Below are 21,496 nucleotides of genomic sequence, written 5' to 3'. Positions count from 1 at the left end.
TTTTATTTAAAACTTTCAGATACGTAAACCTTTTATATAGCTTTGCTGTTATTAAAAGTATTTTTTGAAAATCAAAACTTCCAGAAAAGTTAAGAGATACATTTCTATTGAATTTGATGTATTGCTTTCATACATATTATCCAAATATTTTTCATTCTTAATCAGACCTTCTTAAATTTATCATCATAACTAATTTTTGAAGACATGATAACTGGCAAAGGTAACTTTTAGTCCATGTGGTCAGATCCCTTTCAATATCTAATCATAATAGAAGTATATTACAACTTACAAGTGATTTGTAACAATCAGATTTACACAGGAACAAATTCAATCATGCTAAAGACATTCAATTTCATTTGGCTTTCTTAAGTTGTTTTTTTTTTTTTTTTAAATATGCATTATTATGTAAACCACTATTATTCTACACATTACTCATACTTCGTGTTACTCGTGCCCACAATCAACGACCACATGTTTACTGTCATTTGGTTCCTATAACGTTCGATATTTAATTCTCTAACCAAAGTGCAACAATGTACAACTTTTGTTTGACAATGTCTCAATGCTTTCTTCAATCGATGATATAAACAAAACCTTACCAAATACTTTTCATGGGTCATATTTCCTGTTGATTTATTAGACAGTTCATCTCAAATTTATTTCAATCAGACCGTCTTCAAAACTTATCCATCCCATAATTTCTTATACGCAACTATCGCGTGTAATGCAAATGGCGGGAAATATAAATTTGGGTTGTCGATAAATATCCCCATAATTATGTTCTTACCTGGACGTATTAATATCAGTCTTCTTGATGTACAGAAATGGCCTATACCATGAAACTATGGTTGAGTTCAATAAATAGTCGCAGAATGACATCAGGTCTTTGTAATGATTAATTAGATAGGTATAAGCCACAGGCTACCAAACTGAGAGGAGATACCTTTGCAAATACATACCGCAATGTTACTTTATATTACATTATTATAGAAATTCAAAAGCCAGTTCAACGTTACTTTAACATTGTGACGGCATTTCCATAAACCATTTCCATTAAAAGCAAAAAACTTGCCAGTTCAGCAAAATGCAAATTAGAAAACATTTGTCAGACTGTATATAATGGGCATTGAAGGTCTTCCAAAATGCAAAGGTTCAATCAGATCATCATATTATGTTCTACTGAGAGATCCATTCCACACATGGAAAGTACTTTGCAATTGATGAAGTTGTTTTGTAATAAAATTTGAATCTATACAGTTAAATTTTTATTTGTATACACATACATGTTAATAAATTATAGTCAAGCAATGATATTTAAGACATATCTAGGCGCCATTCAAAAAACACATCCAGTCCACTTTAGGTAGTAATCAACACATTGTAAGTTTTCTTGTATAGTTTCAATAATTATTCATTCTACCTGCTGATTCTACCTGTGAACTGCTAGTGTATATATTTTGAATTCTGGCTTATCACAAATATCTTTGTCAGGCAATACAGTAACAGAAACAGTTGGTTATAAATAACAACAAAATTTGATAATAAATACAATCTGGATATAGGAATAAATTTGGTCCCATCACATTGATAAAGTATTAATTTTCTCACTTCCTTATAGTTTTAATTGAGTGTCTCTTGTCTAGAATGCCATGCAGTGCTATAAATTCTTCATCCATTAGTAATTTGCAAAAAAAAAATATTCAAAAAGTTAACAGTATCAAACAGTTTTGAGCGCATTTTCTAATTTATTTATCATTCTCATTAAAACTAGTCTGAACTTTAAATCCCACATAGACCATCAAACTTAAACAAAGTTCTAAATATCTTAAACCGAGCCCTCAAGGTCCTCATGGTTGCAATTCAAGTCAGTTTTGACTATTGATCTAGTATTGATACCAATTCAGATCTCTTTGTGTTCAAGATTTTAATATAATATTGCACATGATAATCTAAAGAAGTATTTTATATTTTTCTGCTCTTGGGACTCTGTTAACTACCAAGCGACCATCATAACTTAAAGAAGCAAACACCCAAGGATCAGCTGTTGACCAATCCACGGCATAAACACTGTCTTCATGTTCTTCATAGGTAGCTATTACACCATCTGTTTGTGGTTCTCTAGACCTGAAATAAAATATTTACAACATTTAGAATTTTTATTAATAATATTGTTATTTTGATTTAACTTTATAAAGAACTGTACAGCTGATGTTCCAATTGAAAGGGATGTATGGATGTAGCAAGTGTCAAAGGACATTAAGTGGTCTAGAAGGCTGAGAGTTTAAGTAACAACTGCTGGTTTGTCAAGTCATGTCTTTGCTAAAGTGTTGCTATATCTTTAGTGAATTTAATACACTACATGAATGATTTTGCTATTAGTGTTCACTGGACTGTACAGTCAAGATTGTCTGTGGTTAAACAGTAGTGATAGGTAAATTTGAATGAAGTTTGAATGTTGACACAGATGAACAACCATATATGACAGCTGTGGGAAATTTCAATGATACAATGAAAGAGGTTGAGAGTTAACTCTTGAAGGGAATGGCATCAGCTATTTCTCCATCTTGACGGTCATATTTCTTACTTTTCTGGGAGGCTTTCATCATCATGTACACTGTCATCATCATCTTCATCATCTTTCTCAGCCAAGTCACCAAATGGTTCTGATGATAATGATGAAATATTGTTTAATATGACTCGACTATCACTACTAGATGTTAAAACTAATTGATCATGAAAATGATTATAACGAACTGACCAAACCCTACAAAATATAAAGTATACCAACATTTTATGCTAAATTTGCTCTCCATAATTGACCTTAATCGGAAGGAAATTCAACATGAATTTTAGATAAGAGCCATTGTCATATGCAACAGTTAGAATTTTATAATATTTAACAATTTGTAACTGATCAGCCCGAACATTATGACGATATTCCATGAAAGCAGCATTCAACAGTTTTCATTTTCTTATAGCACACATAACTGACAAAAATCAACAGAGATCTAATCCCAATCAGCAAAAAGAAAACCTATGGACTCCTTGGGCAAGTACAGATCCCAAAAGGTTCCATCATCCTTACCAATGTGAATGTTCTGATAATGTTTTCAGTGGTTCACCAACATTTCTTGTATCCCAGAATCTAACTCTACAATCATCACCACAACTAACTAAATAATATTGTTTATTAGGATTAAAATCTATATCTCTTACTAGCTGACCATGGGCATTTTCTATAGTATAGGTTTGTCTGAAAAATATTAAATATAATATAAACGTTAATATCAATTAAAACTTCCATGAAAGGTTTCATCAAAGTCTTGATTAACTTGATTGCATGAAAAGTATAAAAGGTTGTTTTTGGTAAGAACAGGTTTAAAATTTATTCAAAATTACTTACTCCATAGATCTGAGATCCCAACCTCTAATATATGTATCATTAGCAGTGGCAATTTGAGCACAATTATGGTGGGGATTCCATCTACCACAAGTTAATTTTGGTTGAGATTTACCAGCGATCAAAGGTGTTGCATTTAACATCTACAATAGTCAATAATACATTTACACAATGCATCATAGCTCTGTTGTATACTAAATCCATTCAATATAAGGAGATAATGAGATGTGTAGGTATATTATATTCATTAAGAATCTATAATACGTGTATACCTCATACACAATATTGAAATTGAAAAATATCCTTAAACTATTGTGTAAGTACAAACAGATCTTCAGAATGATGCTAACAATAAACAGTTTTAGTAGCCACTTTCGTCAAACTGAACAAGAAATCTACAAAAAAATAAATTTGAGCCCTTAAAAAAGGAATCATACTGTGTAAACATTAGAGTGCTAACCTTGGCAGTAGAAGAAGCTGTATCTATACTGTATTGTATTATATGACTGTCAGTTAGAGCAACAATATTCTCACTCTCACCAATAGGATGCCATAATACACTGTAAAATATAAACTAAATTTCAAATCTATTTTATTTTTTTCAAAATTATTGAATAAGGAATTTTGCTTTTGAATTTTTAAAAATCCTAAAGAATAGAAAGTTATTTTTGGATGGCCTAAAAAGAATCTTCTTTGAACTTATATTCAATCACATAGACCAAATAGTCTAAATGTTATAACCTATGTAGGGGCAGAAGGGGATGATGTTGTTACTGAATCGACAAAAACAAGAAATAGTGAGGCAGTTTTGCACATTCATGTGACATCTGCCAAGGTAATATTTTTTTTAAAGGAGCCAAAAGATTTCGCATTCTCATCAATTTAAAGCAATTGCTACATGGCCAGATGAATGGTCGGTTTATTAAGTGCCCATGTATGGGTAAGTAGCTTGTAAGGTTTGTATTGAAGAATTCATACCTTTTTAAATCTCCACAATCCTCCCTGTCTAAATGACATAATAATTCTAATGGTTGATGAGATGTAGACTGATCATCTGATGATACATTATCAAAATCATCAGGCAATTTCCAAATAGCACCACATATTTCAGATTTCGAATCACTAGCTGAAACATACAGATTTATAGACATTCATCAATAATGCATCCTATGTTAAGGACCTCACTAAAAGGGTTTCTGTAAAGAAATGTCATATTTCATATACCATATTTTGTGAATATATGCACCCCTTCTTAGCCACAGGTAATCTGGAAAACCTTGTCATATGAAAGTAAGTATGATATCCATAGCATGTGAATAATAGGAAATTAACTCTCAATGGTCGTATATGTAATCGAAGTAGTTCATATTTTAAAGGAATGCTTCAAATGTGAAAGTCCTTTTGAATACCTCCATTTTAAATTTACCATCACTAGAATTTTCTCTGATCAAGACAAATTAGTTTACATTCTCAAAGGCAACAAAGGTATTTTTGTTCAAATGATTGCACATAGTTTCCCTTTAACTTTTCTTCAATATTACTTTGGTTTTTCATATAATACAAAACTTACTTTTATTATAACATGTTGCCACTAAAGACTTGTCAAATGTTGAAGCACTCATATGCCATATTTCTCCTTCTCTATGTAGATAAATATTTTTATTAATCAAATTATTTTCATCATCAAAGTCTATGTGATGTACCTGTAATAAAGGATAAAAAATCTTTGGGAGAAGAAAATACAAAAGATTTTGAGAACAACTTGGTAATTGGTTTTATATTTTTGCAAACATATCAGTATCAATACCAGAACATTTTCAAGTAGATATTTTACACAAAACTTTATAATTACCATACTTTACCAACCTGATTTTCTGCCCTCAGTGACTGAGTGCCAACTAAAAATCTAATGTGCTCTGTTTCTGCTGCCTGTGCAGTGAGACATCTAGCCTGAAAGTGAAAGAAAAAAATTATTTTGTCATTTTGGCATTGGACATTAATGGTATGACAGAACTACAAAAATATCTGCATCCATCAAGGTAAATAGATACGTTTAAAATATCTCCTCAAAACAGGGCCAGTTTTTTCTGGCCCTACTCCAGCTGACAGCAATTCTGTCAAAGTAGCTATCAGAGACTGGAATTCGGACTACACCAGTAAAACATTTTTCTGACTAGAGAAACCTACTTTATAGATATCTAGCTTGACAATCATGCATACAATATTACCTGAAATTCCAAGCCATAGATGACAGGGGCTTCGTCATCCATCAATCAAAATGATAGGCTGTGAATATTCTTCTTTGAAACAGCGCAACCGAAAATATTCTCCAAAATTTTACAATTTTGTATTTTGCCTTGAGTTACCTTCCCTTGGTGGTTGTACTTGTTTTAAAGTCACGTAAAGAATCTGCTACAAAAGAGTTTTCATTGTGTGATTCATCGACACAAAAACTGTTCTTAATCTTCATCAAAACATCAGTTTTTTTTAACTTTCACCTTGAATAAGGTCTCTCTTCATTAGTCTTCTGAATCTAAATTTGTCATGTGTCAGTTTTCGCAATAAACGTTCAGCTAAACAAGTTAGCCATCAACAAAGATGGCAGTATATTTAGTCAAGAGCGGTATATTTGAAAACAATTTTGGCATAGATATCCCTTAAAAGATAAATTAATCATGCATAATGTGTTTTAAAACTGAATTGTGTCATTCACAAGAAAGCCTATTCAAATCATTGGTATTAAGACTACACAAGCTTGTTCAGATAAGAAAAAGGAAAGCATCTTTCGTCGGATGTAATTTGTAAGTTAAATGTAAGCATTGTTAGCCTTGTAAATCTCTCAGATTGTATAATAAATGGCTACATCCTGTGTAGGTTAAAGAGATTGTAAAAAGGCTTTCTAAAAAAAATGTTTTATCACATTATAATAAAGGCTCTTAGTGACGTCATCACATTATAGTTTAATTGAAATTGCTGGACCAACAGACGTCTGATTAAGAATCGGAATGGTGCAAGTTGATATTATCAGCCTGATAAAAATTTAGAAATCCTTTTAAAGATACTTAAACAGTTGGAAATAAAAAAAAAGAGTATGCTAATGCTACAGTTTTGGCAAAATTTCTCTCAGTGTATACTGTTTGGCATTGCAAGTCTCCAGTCATAAGACCAATTAGGTGCAGAACCTGAGTAGGACGTAAAACTCCTTTCATTTGATTTCTGAACACTTTAGGCCTAATGCCTAGATGTTTCAATAATTCCACGCAAAATTTAAAAGAAAGATTATTATTGGCAATCGGTTCTGAAAAGAATATGATTGACTGTGAGTCAGTCCAATCGTTAAGTTATTCAATTCAAATGCATGTCTAGTAAGCATCTCACAAGTAATTATACTATTACATAACTTAAAAAGTGAATAAAATACTTTTTTTTCACACTGCTTTAGTAAATATGGTACTGTAGATATATGAAAATCAGGATGGAATCAATACAAATAAAAGTAGATGATAAACCCATTGGTAAGAGTTATCTGATGCTTTCATGTGAAAGCTGTATACTTTTAATTAATCATTAGTAGAATGAATGATTGAGTTTTGATCTATATTCATGCTTTAGATTTTAGAAATTTCTGTAATCGAAAGCTTTATAGAATGCATTGACAATTTCAGTAATTTGGAAAAGTCTTTGATAACATGATATTACTGAAAATTTCAAAAGGCAAAAGCCTGATCCCTTGTTTTATCTTTATGTGTAACATAGTATGTGAATGAAATATTACCTACAAGAGCAATGTGTGTCATCTTAAGGCACGATTAGGATAACAAAATTTCAGAAATTTGGATCAATGTTATCATGTTATTTCTATTTACATAAACTGTTTTATGAATGTTTACATTGTAGATATTGAATCTAGATTAGATTTAAGATCATGGGGACTTCCTGAACCAGTATTGAAGCACTATGCTAAAGTTGGTGTCACTAAAATGTTTGAATGGCAGGCTGAATGTCTGTGTACTGTTGGAGTGTTAGGTATGAATTTCACAAAGAATATATTAAAACATTATTCTTCTATATATATACATTTTTCATCTTAAAACCTCACAAAGCAACATCTTTATATATTGTGTTAATCTTTGGGATCATCTGAACAAAATTCCTCACAATTTCACAAATCCTTATTCATGATGGAAAATTGGTTACAAATTCTGTAATGTAAACCTATACAAATTTAAAAGCTAGAGTACTTAGTCTATGAACTATATGATTATTTGTGTAAATTCTAGGTGGATCTAATTTGGTATATTCAGCTCCGACTAGTGCTGGTAAAACTATGGTAGCTGAACTATTAATATTAAAACAAGTCTTAGAAAATAAAAGGAAAGCACTATTTATTTTACCATTTGTATCAGTTGCTAGAGAAAAGATGTTTTCCTTACAGGTAAGTTCAAAATGACAATAATTTGTTTGCCTTTAAATATTTGTCGTGGCTTTCTGATAGCTGAACATTCAGATGTTTTTGTCAAATATTGTATCACATTAGTGTAATGATAGTATCGTCAGCAGAAAATAATTATTAATTGCATCAAGGACATCTAAGTTCATCCTTATACCAAGAACTTCATGATATAATAAGCCAGCAATATTTGTCAAGTGTTCTCAGTTGTAACATTGGAAAGGTCAGTGATAGTAGTGACCAGGATTGTATTTGTAGAAACTATATCAAGATGCTGGTATACGTGTGAGTGGTTTTATGGGTAGTTATAATCCACCAGGAGGCTTCAGTAATATAGATGTTGCTGTGTGTACTATAGAGAAAGGCAACAGTTTGATTAACAGATTATTACAAGAAGATAGACTCAAAGAACTTGGTAACGATTCTTCCATGTACATCATTATCCTAGTTGTTCTTCAGACAGCAAAGGATTAATAGTAGCATTCCAGTCATCTGAAAATCACTAAAATATATTTTGAATTTAGTTTTAGTATCCAATCGGACTTCAGTATTCTTTGGTTCGAGAATAAGGCCCCTGTCATAGATGCTCAGTAGAGCTCTCTATTGAATTCTCTAACCTTTGTCCACCATGGTTTCGATCAATCTGATTCTATAAAGGATCAAAGGCCTTGTTCAAATTTAGTTCATATCAATTACTGTTTACAGGAACAATAGTAATAGATGAATTACATATGGTAGGTGATTCTGGTAGAGGTTATTTACTAGAGCTATTATTAACTAAAATATGTTATGTTGCTAAAAAGAGAAAAGAAGAGAGCAAAGGGTGAGTTTTAATAAAAGGGACTGTTATATATGCAGATCATGAATGATTATCTAGTTTTGTTAATCAATGAGATAAGATGATGAATGTAACCCTGTTCTTATACTTCTGGTGTACCTTTTATAGCCTGGCAAATCTGACCCTACCCAGAGGGACTCTCATAAATAGTCTGGCCCTAAACAGGCCGATATCTCATCTGTGTTCTCGTCCAAGGAATGAGTAGGGTCAGATTTAATAAACTGAATCAAAATGCATTTGTAATTTCAGTGCAGAAAACGTTCAAGAAAAACCAGTTCAAATTATTGGCATGAGTGCCACTTTACCGAATTTACCCCTACTAGCCAAATGGTTGAATGCCGAGTTGTATGTAACTAACTACCGACCAGTACCGTTAGCAGAATGTGTTAAAGTAGGTCAAACAGTGTATGATAATAATCTAGAGAAGAAATTTGAAGTAAATAAAGACTATATAGTACCTGGTGATGATGAACATTTAATACCATTGTCATTACAAACAGTACTCAACTGTCATTCTGTCCTCATATTCTGTCCAACAAGAAGCTGGTGTGAAAAACTATGTGAAACTATTGCTAGAGAATTCTATAATATCAAGCGATGCTATCTTAGTCAAGAAGCTAAAGGTTTGTATTTCATTTTGTATGTCACCAAAATATAGTTTAAATTTTGAATGTGTAATTAAAGCTATAAGTCAAAAATTCCTGTATCATATTGCCGTGGTTGTCTTCAAAAACCAAAAATGATCTTTCATGTAAAATATTTATGTTATGTATCAAATGTTTTTTCTTGTAGGTGCACCGAATATGTCTGATTTTCTCCTCTTACCATTGGATTATAATGCATTAAATGATGTGCGTGAACAACTACAGAGAACTCCTACAGGGTTAGATAATATACTTGGTAAAACAGTACCTTATGGTGTGGCTTACCATCATGCTGGTTAGTATACTAAATAAGTCTCCTTGACTAAATATATGTCCTTATCAGTCATAGCTGTCTCATAATATTCTGTTGTGAGGAAAGAATATCAAACAATTAAAAAAATTTGAATTTTAAAATCATTGTTTTATTTGTTCATTACAAAAGCAGAACAATATAATAATTATTCGCAAAACAATGGATTAGTGTATCTTTGCCAGTTCAATTTTTTTTTTTTTTTCTGTGTAGGATTAACCTTTGAAGAAAGAGATATAATAGAAGGTGCGTTCAGACAATGTCAAATAAAAGTGCTAGTTGCTACATCTACCTTGTCGTCTGGTGTCAACCTTCCAGCCAGGAGAGTTATTATACGTACACCTATATTTCATGGTCAAGTTATTGATACTCTGGTCTATAAACAGATGGTAGGAAGAGCTGGTAGAAAAGGTGTCGACACAGAAGGTAAGAATAATTCTTAACCGACATTTAGGGACAAGTATTATTGTATACCACTCCTGGGTATATATATATTCCTACATTTTAATACTTCCTCATTTCATCGGATGATGACAATGGAATTGTAGAAGCATTTGAACCCTCTTTCGCTTTGCGCTATCCAAGAATTTGTCCTTGTAATCTAGAAGTTGGTTCTACATGAGACACTTTGATAAAGCATTAAAATGAGCCTCTGATAGATAACTTGTTAAAAAGATGAAAAATAAAAAAGAAACGTAATTTTAATAAGAACATATTTTTATCATAGTTAATTCTAGCATCATATTTGTAGGTGAAAGTATATTGATATGTAAAGAATCAGAAAAGAAGAAAGTATTAGGATTATTAGAAACTAAACTACCACCTGTTTCAAGTTGTTTAATAAAAGATAATGAATTAAGTACAAGTTTTAAGCGAGCTGTTCTCGAGGTAAACGTTGATGAATAACATTTAAAAAAAAAATACTTCACGTAGAAATAGGAAACAGTTCGTATTTCATCAGATTTCAGTGGAGCCATCCAAGCTTCCTGGCGTCTCTTTGGAGATGTCAGAGGGCACTAGTCATGGTGGAGGGTCAGGGGGCCTCTGAGAATACAGCCAGGGAATACATCTAAAACGATTTTGGAAGTGAAAGTAGAATAGATTTTTCGTTTTTCATGGTCCATATATATTTAATATTTTGTTTTAAATTAGGTTGTAGCTAGTGGAGTAGCTCAGTCACCTAATGATGTAGGAGAGTATGTAGCTTGTACTATGTTATCAGCTTCACTGGAGAATGGTCCTTCAGAAACAACCTCCACTCTTATAGATAGCTGTTTAGATTTTTTACAGGATAATGAATTTGTTACTCTCAAGAAAAATACTGAAGGTAAACATGACCAAACACATGATCAAATTATTATTACAGAAACAAATTTTGAAGTGAGCTGTGATCGCCATTACTTAGCTAAAAAAAAATTCCTGTTTCTGAGAAAAAGGTACAATTGGTCAAACGGATAGCCAAAGAAATTAGAAAAACAGTAACAAATGCAGCTATCCTGGTTAACTTTCCTCATTGGAAACTGCATTTCATTTCAATTCTCTATTTTTAAAATCTCAGGTGAAGATAGATTTATTCCTAGTCAACTAGGTATAGCTGTATTAGCATCAGCTCTATCACCAGATGAAGGTTTAGTGGTTTTTGCTGATTTACAGAAAGCTAGAAAATGTTTTGTGTTAGAAAGTGAATTACATGTCATATTTTTGGTAAGTAAACACTTGAATAGTTTCATGTACTAAAACTTCACATTTCGAATGTATTTTTAGTCTAATGAAGCTTGACCTTATTGTACATAGGCTTGTACAGTACATGTAGTTGCGTTGCCATTGTCATATATATACACAATTTAAATGTATTTTAGGTAACACCAATTTATTCCCAAGAAATAGCAGGTAATATAGACTGGTACCAGTTTTATGGTATGTGGGAGAACATGGCGCCAGATATGAGAAGAGTAGCAGAATTAGTTGGTGTGGAAGAATCATTTATTTGTAGAGCTATTCGAGGAAGAATTTTGACCAAAACAACCCAACAGATGCGAGCTGTGGCCATTCATAAACGATTCTATACAGCTCTGGTACTTCATGAACTAGTAAATGAAAAACCTTTGAATGATATTATTAAGAAGTACCATTGTAATAAAGGACAGTTGTCTTCTCTGCAACAGACTGCAGCTACATTTGCAGGTTAGTGAAATTAATTGCTTTTAAAAAGAGAGTGATAGAAAAGGTAGAGCATTATAACAAGATGCCTGGATCCACTTTCTCAAAAAATCTTACTATTAACGTGGTCATAAAGCATTTTACAATGTATGATCCCACACAACTGCTTATTGTGATTTTCTTAAGAAATGAGGCACTGATGTTCTGCCAAAATGACTGCCAGTATGTCTGAAAATTAACTCCTATATAGTGTCTTGGAGATGTTTATCACACCAATCTGCCCCTGAGTTATAACACTCCCATTTATATCTTCAGGAATGGTCACAGTATTTTGTGGTAAACTAGGCTGGCATAATTTAGAATTAATACTTGGACAGTTCCAAAATAGATTAACATTCGGTGTTCAGCGTGAACTGTGTGATTTAGTTCGTATAACAGCTCTTAATGCTCAACGTGCTAGATGTTTATATAATGATGGATATCAAACTGTAGCTTCCTTAGCCAATGCTGATCCCAACTCGGTGGAAAATGCCTTCTTACAATCAATGGCTTTTCAAAGGTAATGGTTGATTTTTATTTAATGAGCAGAAAAAGTGATCATTTTGGGGCTAAAGGAAATTCATGTGTGTATTAAAATTGTCAACAAAAAAAGATGCTCCTTTGATACTGTCTTAAATTAAGGCTGCTGTATTGGCCAAATTTCCGTCATTGGATACTTTATCCTGTTGCCCAAACAATTAACGAGCAGGAGATGATATTGAATTTAATTTCTTATTTTCTGATTGTAAACAATGTATTCCTATTATTTCAGTAATAAAACTCAAGAAGGAGAGAGTGAATGGGAAGCTGAAAAACGTAGACAGTGTCGCTGTATATATTTAGGAGGTAGGAAAGCTGTGACTATTATGGAAGCAGCCATGACAGTTGTTGATGAAGCTAAAACTATCATTCAAGAAGAACTTGGAGGTGTAGGAATACAATGGGCTGGACCGAGCAATGCACTGAATATAACTTCAAACAAAGTGAATCAAAGTTTCAGCTTCATCACACCAACAGGCAGAGCAAGATCTTCAAAAAAGAAGGCAGAATCAAGTAGTGGTAAAAAGGGAAGAAAGGGACGACGAAAGAAAAATTTAATTACATCTCCTTCTTCCCAAGATGATAAAGATGTGATTAAGAAAATAGTGTTGAGTCCGCCAGAATCTTACATACGATCTCGAAACAGTTCTTTTAATACATCAGCACTTTCTGACTCTAGTCTGTTTAATTCCAGTCGCCTTGATGATTCTATCGGTTTGCTGGGAAATAAAAGAACTCCAAATAATTCTGTTTTGCATACTAATGCAACAAAAATTCTTAATCTTCCAAAATTAGTAGGTAAACTGGAGTGTTTGGCAGTCAATCAGAAGATTGTCAGTTCAAAAGATGATATGAAAAATACAGTGTCAAATCAAGGCGAAAAAACCAAATCTGCTAATTATTCTTTCAAACATCCCAAAAGTATTGAAAATAAACTTGATCTCAATGATGAAGGGAGTAAGCCACAGATAACTGGTGGACCTGGGAAAGTACCAAGTAGCATTCAGTTTGAAAAGATCCAAGCATCAAACAGCAATCACTTGTCAAACACTAATCAAGCAAATACTAATCAAACAAACACTGATCAAGCATCAGACAGCAATCAGGTGTCAAACACTAATCAAGCAAATACTAATCAAACAAACACTGATCAAGCATCAGACAGCAATCAGGCGTCAAAAAGCCATCAAGGATCAAACAACAACAATCAAGTGTCAAACAGCAATCAAGTTTCAAACAGCAAACAAGTGTCAAACACTAATCGAGTGCCAAACAGCAGTCAAGTGTCAAACAGCAAACAAGCAACAAACAGTAATCAAATGTCAAACATTAAGCAAGCAGCGAACAGTTATCAAAGCCATCGACATACAAATGTGCCAAAAAGTGATCAAACTTATGTTAGCAAATTAAGGAATCAATCTGGTTCTGTTTCATCAGGAAATAAAGAAAACACCCTTCAAAACCAGCAGGAGAAATCCAATTTAGTATGCAAATCTTCAGAAGTGACTCAAATTGCAGGGAATAAATTACCAGTCCAATGCAAGTCCAATATAAAAAGTCCAGCATCTTCAAAGCAATCAAATGTGAAAATGAAAGATCAATCAAAACATTTGGTCTCAGAAAAAGAAAATCAAACACCACCAGAAATTTGCAATCAAAAGTCAGTGGTCAATCAAATTATGTCCCCTGATTTATACACTAACGACATGTCTCTCAACGAATCTGATCTTAATATGTTGGACTTAAATATGTCAGAGGTTGATAAACCTCAGGAGATCCAATCAAACGTTACAACCAAAATCAAAATAACTGAAATTTCAGTTGAAGAGAGTTTATTCAATGAATCAAATGCCCCTCTAGAGAGTAGAAATGCTTCTTTAGTGGCAAGTGAATATGAAAGAGCAAATGCCTACAATGAAGGTGCTAATATGGATGAGTCATTATTTAAAAATGAAAATTCATTCTTAAACCTTCATCTTTCAAACCCCACCCAGAGTGGTGCCATTCCTGCCAGCAAACGTGAATCTCTTTCAATCTCCAAAATTCAGGAAGGCATGGATATGATAATGAATGACGATTCATTTGACATTTCTGTTTCTCATGTTAAACCTGACAATGCTTTAATACATTCCAAACAATTGATCTATGAATTGAACAATAAGCCAGTCGTGAATGCTCTAACACCAAAAATACAAAACAAAATTCAGCAGAAGGCTGGAAATATCACTCCTATAGCTGAAAGTGCAATTCATTTTAAAAGCACAAGTACTCCTAATTTTCTAGATAGTGTTGATAATGCTAAAAAGTTCAGTGCTCCAAATTTAGATGTTCCGTTTTTAAGAAGTTTAAATTCCCCTTGTGTGGTTAACCATCAACAGGAACATAATACATCTGTGAATGATTTAGGAGACTCTTTAACATTCTCAATGATTGAAAAAGTTCTGGAATCTGATGGAAAAACGCACAATAAAAGTGGACCTGATTTAGAATGTGAAATCTATTCTACACCCAGACGTCAAATTCAATCTGGCAGAAATTTACGGAAAAGACGAAGTCAAGACAAACCACATACGCGAAAGAGCAAAATGCGTAAGAATGATAATACTAACAGTTCTATGAGTGATAGCTCAATTCATAATGCTAGTAGTGAGAGTGATGTGGTACCTCCAACCCCACCTGATCAAAAATCATTAGTTATGTCCCCTTGTTTAAGGAAGTCTCTTAGAAAAAGCCATTTAGAATCACCTCATAAGGCACAAAAGGAAAGGACACCTGTTTCTAAGAGAAAACAATCTCAGAATTCATCCATGATCAAAGAAAATCACTTTTTAAGGTCGTCTGCCGCTAACAATGGAAGGAAACCTGAAGTTACTGAGCATGACAATGCATACTGTGGTGGTGACATTAGCCTTGATGTATCCAAAACAACACAAACTCAACAATATTTCAGTATTATAGATGTTTGCTCAAGTTATGCCTTATTTCAAACTTTCATTAAAGAATGGAAGACAAAAAAACGGTTTTCCTTATGTGTGGCTTGTGAGCCGAAACCGAAGAAATCTATTACTACTGGTTTGATTGGACAAAATTTTCACAATCATAAAGGATCAAGTAAGTATTGATTAACTGTGATAAAATTTGATTCAATTCAACCAACGATTTAGATATCGTGGTGAGTGCTTAAAAAATGGTCTTTGCTGCCATGGACTCAGAAGTGGAAAAAGAGACTACTTCTCTAAACAGATGATCTGTGCCCCTGAGGTAGATCAAAATTTTTCTTTTGCCATCATATTGTAGAAATGAAGAATGAAGTGATATTCTGTTTGTAGGTAAAGAGGAAGAGTTAGATATGAGTATAAGAGGTGAAGATATAGATAATGATGATAGATTAGTTGTTGGTTTAGCTGTATCATGGGAAAACAGAGATGTTTATTATATAGCTTTATCAAAATCTAATTTAACAGGTAAATTACTAAGTTTTAACATTCATTTATACCTTCTACTACTCACATTGGTTAGTATATGACATAAATTGATAAAGCAGACTAGGTAGTTGATGGTAGTGGTGGTAGTTGGTAGTAGGAGCTTGATGGGTTCTTTGGTACTGTTGATTTGGTAGTTGAGGAATCTTCAGATCTGGTGATGTGCCTTAAACTCTGCCCTTGGTAGTATGGTATGAGTGGCATTCTTCCAAAACTCATTAGGATCATGGGAATTATTTTTGGATGGTATGCATTGATTTGTTTGCACCAAAGAACCATTCAAGCCAATTTATACTAATTTGGAAATCAACGATCTGTTGTGAATGGTTATCATTGAGACACATAGCATTCAGAGTTACAGAATAGTGTTCAATTTCCTTTTTCAGAAGACCCAAATGATACCCTGCTAGCTTTTTCATTGGATCAAAACATTTCATTACAAGATAAACTAAAAGCTGTAAAAGATGTTATGGATAATCCTGACTCCACCTGGGTAGCCTTTGATATCAAGTCTCAATTCAGTGTTATCGTGCGAGGATGTGGTGTAGTACCAAAAACAAAACTTGAAGATCCGAAAATTGGTAACTGGTTATTTGATCCTGATGCTAAGGAGAAAAATCTACATGGTTTAGTAACAAATTCACTACCTCAAGATGTGATCTTACTGGAAAGTAAGTTATTTGTTTTCTTTGTTCATGGTCATACCATATAATTGCAAATATAATCCACACCCCTTCTTAATCTCCAAATTGAAAAATATGTACTATTACTATTTTTTTGTATTAAAATGGATGATTTTCATCAGTTATTGAAATAAAGAATGTTTATTGAAGGTATTGGAGGTTGTAGTGGTACTGGAAGTCTAGGACTACTGCCACATACTTCAATCACAGGTCGATTCCGAGCCAGTACAGAAAGTGTTCTAGCTATCAAGCTAATGGATTATTTTAAAGAAAAGCTGAAATCTGAAAATTTACTTGGAACATTCCAAGATGTTGAGATGCCTTCAATAATTACCCTCACTAGAATGGAACTCAATGGTTTTGGTAAGCCATTTTTTGTTTTTTTGATTTAAACATTGCGAAAGCTGAAAGGGTTTGAAAAGAGACACTAGTCTGTCTATAAAAAAAAACAAACGCTCAATGTGGATTTGATTAGAACAAATCCAACCAAGTTAACATAGATAAAGAGTTCATGTACCCTAGGTTTAAGTTTATCAGTCGAAGATCCTTGCCATCTTGTGGACATCCTTTTGATGAAAATATTGTATTTTGTAGGTTTTAGTGATGAAGAGTGTGAACATCAAAAGAAATTAATGTCAGCTAAATTATCTCAATTAGAATCTGATGCCTATAAATTAGCTGGTCATCCATTTTCTTTAACATCTACAGACGACATAGCTCAGGTTCGCATATAGTTGCCTTTGTAACAACGGAATGTCACAAGCAAATTTCAGTGGCTTGGATAGCAGGCATTGCAAGGGCACAATTCTAGATTCTTTCCCCAAGCTACCCCTTTTTATAAAGAGAGACAGGGCAGTTGCTCCTGTGAAACTTGTGCCAATTGGTAAAAATTTAAGATTCTGGACAAAAATTAAGGGTAATGATATAAGAAATATTGCAGCAAGCAAAAGGGGAAAATTTCAAAAAATTTTTGATTCTTGATAAGACTTGCTGGTAAAATGTTCTTGAGCCTACCTGAATGATGTCTATAAATACTTTTAATCATTTCAGGTTTTGTATTTAGAGCTTCATCTTCCCGTAAATGGGGACCCAAATGCTCAACAGATCAAAACACTCGGACCAAATAGAAGATCTGTCAAACGGCGTGCCAAACCTCAATACAGCACAGCTAAAGATGTCTTAGAAAAGCTGAAGACATATCATGCACTTCCAGGAGTGATATTAGAATGGCGCCGAATATCAATGACTCTAACTAAACAAGTGTTTCCCTTACAAAGAGAGAGGATATATTGTGAACGAGTATTGATGAATAGAATATTTGGTGTCTGTCAGTTCCATACATCAACTGGTCGAGTCAGTATGAGAGAACCTAACATACAAAACATTCCCAAAGATTTTCAGATTGATGTTCCTGGTAAGTAAATCTTTTCTGTAGAAAAGTCAAATGACTTGGGTCATAAAGAATAATTAAATTGTAGTCCCATGTTCTAGAATATGTGCATATTCCTTGAATTGAAATTGAAAATTATTTTGATCTGTTTTAGACGCTCTTGTAGAGAATGGAAGGAAAAACAGTAGTATAAAGGAACAAGTTGCTGTTAGTATGAGACATACTTTTACACCATATAAAGGTAAATAAACAGTTACCATAGAAGCAAAAAATGATCATGTCACAGAACTCCCCAAAAAAACATTTTTTATGTTAATTGTTTATGAGCCTGCTAAAGATTATGGTGTTTACTTACAGTATCTGTATGTACTGTATATTTTCTAATATAATGCGCAAGCATGTATAATGCGCACCCCTTATTACCCTTCAGTGTATCTGGGTAAAATCTCTGTCACTGTAAATAGTGCGTCCTCCATCCTGACGAATGGTATCCTTTCCTTATGTATTTTCTTTCTTCTCAGGCTGTGTGATGCTAGCAGCAGATTATTCACAGTTAGAATTAAGAGTTATAGCTCATCTATCAAATGATAAGAAATTAATAGGAATATTGAATAGTAATCAAGATGTATTTAAACAAATTGCTGGTCAATGGTTGAATTTAACACCTGAACAGGTTAGCACAGAACAGAGACAACAAGCTAAACAGGTATTGCTATTCTGTATTTTATAACTACGTGTACTGTCTACTAATAAATTTCCTTGAGTGGAATCACAGTGGCTCAGTGAAGCTTGATTACTAACCTAAAGGTCCAGGGTTTAATCCATGCATAGGTCGAAATAATACCTTCTGGTTTTGCTACCAAGTTTTTAACGTGTCAGTGTCGCAGTTTAGAGGGGCTGATATGAAGAAAAAAATGTTTGTTTGCATGGGACAATTAACATGGGCCTGTGTTATGCTGTCCTAGCAAAATTTCCCTCATTGCACACTACATGGCCCATCTTTTAGTAGTTCATTAGGTGCAGAAAAGTAACTCCATTTGATTTCACACTTTTGTGTATACTTGTAGATATGTTATGGTATGTTATATGGTATAGGACCTAAAGCATTAGGTGAACAAATTGATGTGGATGAAAATGAAGCTGGTGTTTTTATGGAAACATTTAAATCAAAGTATCCTGGTAAAAATATACTTTCTCAATCTTTTCTTAACCCTTTCAATCCTTGTGGCTGGTATATTGACAACATAGTTACGCGATATATACACAAGCGACAGGTAAAGCAGCCATTACCGTGTGATGTCAAGTAACGCTAACGTCATATGTTTAAGTTATCTTACTTGGAGTTCAGGGTATAAGAGGTTTTATTTCATTTACACTCAGTTTTCAAAGAGTTAAATAATTTTAATAAATAGAATTTAGCTTTTCTGGGCATATCTTTCACTATTAATGAATATTTATCAAGTACATCGTTATTTTTAGGGTTACGGAAGTATCTACAAAGTACAGTAGAGAACTGTAAGAAAGAATGTTATGTTGAAACTATAACTGGTAGAAAACGTCATTTATCTTCTATAAAATCAACTAATATACATGCTAGAGCTCAGGTATACTCACTAATTCTAGCTCAAATCCAAATTTGGCCAAACCTTTTGAAGGGTTGCTTTCTATTTTTCACTCACACACAAAAATCTATGCAGACAATTGGTGTACAACAGAATATAATGCTATATGCTTTAATGATATAAAGTTGTCTTATTTTAGCTTAGCTTGTCTTATTTAAAAGCTTTAAGAAGTTTTTGTTTACTTATGATGAGACCAAAAAGGGAGTTAGAAACATAAAAATATAAAAAAAATGATATAAATTATTGATAAAGACAATGGAACAGTTCTTATGTAAACAAAAAAGTCATTGTTTTTAGGCTGAAAGACAGGCAGTGAATACAACTGTACAAGGTTCAGCAGCTGATATTGTTAAAATAGCCATGAATAATATTGATAGAAAATTACAACAGCTGTATCCTGATACTCAATATCCTCATAGTTATAAATATACAGGTATAGTTTATAACAATTATATCTTGATACTCAATATCCTCATGGTTATAAATATATAGGTATAGTTTATAACAATTATATCTTGATACTCAATATCCTCATGGTTATAAATATACAGGTATAGTTTATAACAGTTATATCCTGATACTCAATATCCTCATAGTTGTAAATATACAGGTATAGTTTATAATAATTATATCTTGATACTCAATATCCTCATAGTTATAAATATACAGGTATAGTTTATAATAATTATATCTTGATACTCAATATCTTCATGGTTATAAATATATAGGTATAGTTTATAATAATTATATCTTGATACTCAATATCCTCATAGTTATAAATATACAGGTATAGTTTATAACAATTATATCTTGATACTCAATATCCTCATAGTTATAAATATACAGGTATAGTTTATAATAATTATATCTTGATACTCAATATCTTCATGGTTATAAATATATAGGTATAGTTTATAATAATTATATCTTGATACTCAATATCCTCATAGTTATAAATATACAGGTATAGTTTATAACAATTATATCTTGATACTCAATATCCTCATAGTTATAAATATACAGGTATAGTTTATAACAATTATATCTTGATACTCAATATCCTCATAGTTATAAATATATAGGTATAGTTTATAACAATTATATCTTGATACTCAATATCCTCATAGTTATAAATATACAGGTATAGTTTATAACAATTATATCTTGATACTCAATATCCTCATGGTTATAAAAATATCTTCATAGAAAGATAGAAATACCGAAATTAAATAGAATTGTTATGGATGTTGATGCAAACGTTAATAAAATCTTAATTTTCCATTACATTTGTTTTAGCAGGTAAGAATGACCAGTTGCCTCATGGAGCATTTCTGTTGCTACAATTACATGATGAGTTAATATATGAAGTATCTGAGAATGAGGTGGACAAAGTTTCCAAACTCGTCAAACGTGAAATGGAGAGTGCTATTAAACTATCAGTAAAACTTCAAGTTAAAGTAAAAACTGGCAAAACATGGGCTAGTCTTGAAGAAGGTTGAGAAGTTTGGAGTTCCTGTTTCATAGAGAGATCATAATGGAGATATTTCCTGATCACTGATTGATTAAAGAGCTTATATATTAGATTTACCAGCTGCAATAGTTGTCAGATAAACATCAGAAAGTAAATTACAATCTCCAAAGTTAAAACTTTTCAATGTTGAATTTTGTGATTCCTAATGAAATAATATATTTATTTATGTGATTCAATGATTTCAGTTTCTATGTTGTATTGTTATTGTATATTTTTGTATGTTAATATTTAAAGAGTAAGTTACTCCAAGATACTGTGATATAATTAAATTTAATTATACAATTTATATAAACTTCTCTTAATATTGAAAGACCAATATATTTCATACAGACTCCCCCTGTCCATGACCTTTTATGTGATATGAGTTTGATTCCCATTTCATTTTTTAGTCGAGACAAGTATTTTCC

The 21,496-nt window shown here is 32.5% G+C and overlaps 2 protein-coding genes across 2 annotated transcripts; one reads left to right on the top strand and one right to left on the bottom strand.

Annotated features, from left to right (window-relative positions):
- Positions 1-1,251: 1,251 nt before the first annotated feature.
- LOTGIDRAFT_206565 (hypothetical protein) lies at positions 1,252-5,748 on the bottom strand. Its single transcript, XM_009058405.1, has 9 exons — positions 5,629-5,748; positions 5,267-5,350; positions 4,971-5,103; positions 4,379-4,526; positions 3,861-3,960; positions 3,404-3,543; positions 3,086-3,253; positions 2,585-2,764; positions 1,252-2,124 (listed from the first exon to the last, which is right to left on the bottom strand). The coding sequence occupies exons 1-9, from the start codon at positions 5,668-5,670 to the stop codon at positions 1,950-1,952; spliced, it is 1,170 nt and encodes a 389-aa protein (XP_009056653.1). The 5' UTR covers positions 5,671-5,748; the 3' UTR covers positions 1,252-1,949.
- A 1,530-nt stretch (positions 5,749-7,278) lies between these two features.
- Positions 7,279-21,057, top strand: LOTGIDRAFT_120568 (hypothetical protein; the record flags this gene model as incomplete). Its single annotated transcript, XM_009058404.1, has 26 exons — positions 7,279-7,426; positions 7,681-7,835; positions 8,109-8,265; positions 8,556-8,673; positions 8,938-9,296; positions 9,481-9,627; positions 9,856-10,068; positions 10,394-10,530; positions 10,795-10,969; positions 11,201-11,346; positions 11,502-11,826; positions 12,118-12,361; positions 12,614-13,063; positions 14,378-14,713; positions 14,936-15,496; positions 15,736-15,845; positions 16,250-16,534; positions 16,697-16,909; positions 17,141-17,268; positions 17,597-17,960; positions 18,091-18,177; positions 18,458-18,642; positions 19,004-19,115; positions 19,416-19,540; positions 19,856-19,991; positions 20,855-21,057. 26 exons carry the CDS (start codon positions 7,279-7,281, stop codon positions 21,055-21,057), a joined length of 5,619 nt encoding a protein of 1,872 aa, XP_009056652.1.
- Between the last annotated feature and the right edge of the window lie 439 nt (positions 21,058-21,496).

This window comes from Lottia gigantea (assembly GCF_000327385.1).
Source record: "Lottia gigantea unplaced genomic scaffold LOTGIsca_34, whole genome shotgun sequence".
Lineage (NCBI taxonomy): Eukaryota > Metazoa > Mollusca > Gastropoda > Lottiidae > Lottia > Lottia gigantea.
The sequence above is the reverse complement of the archived record's forward strand: the minus strand, read 5'-3'. Positions and strand labels throughout refer to the sequence as shown.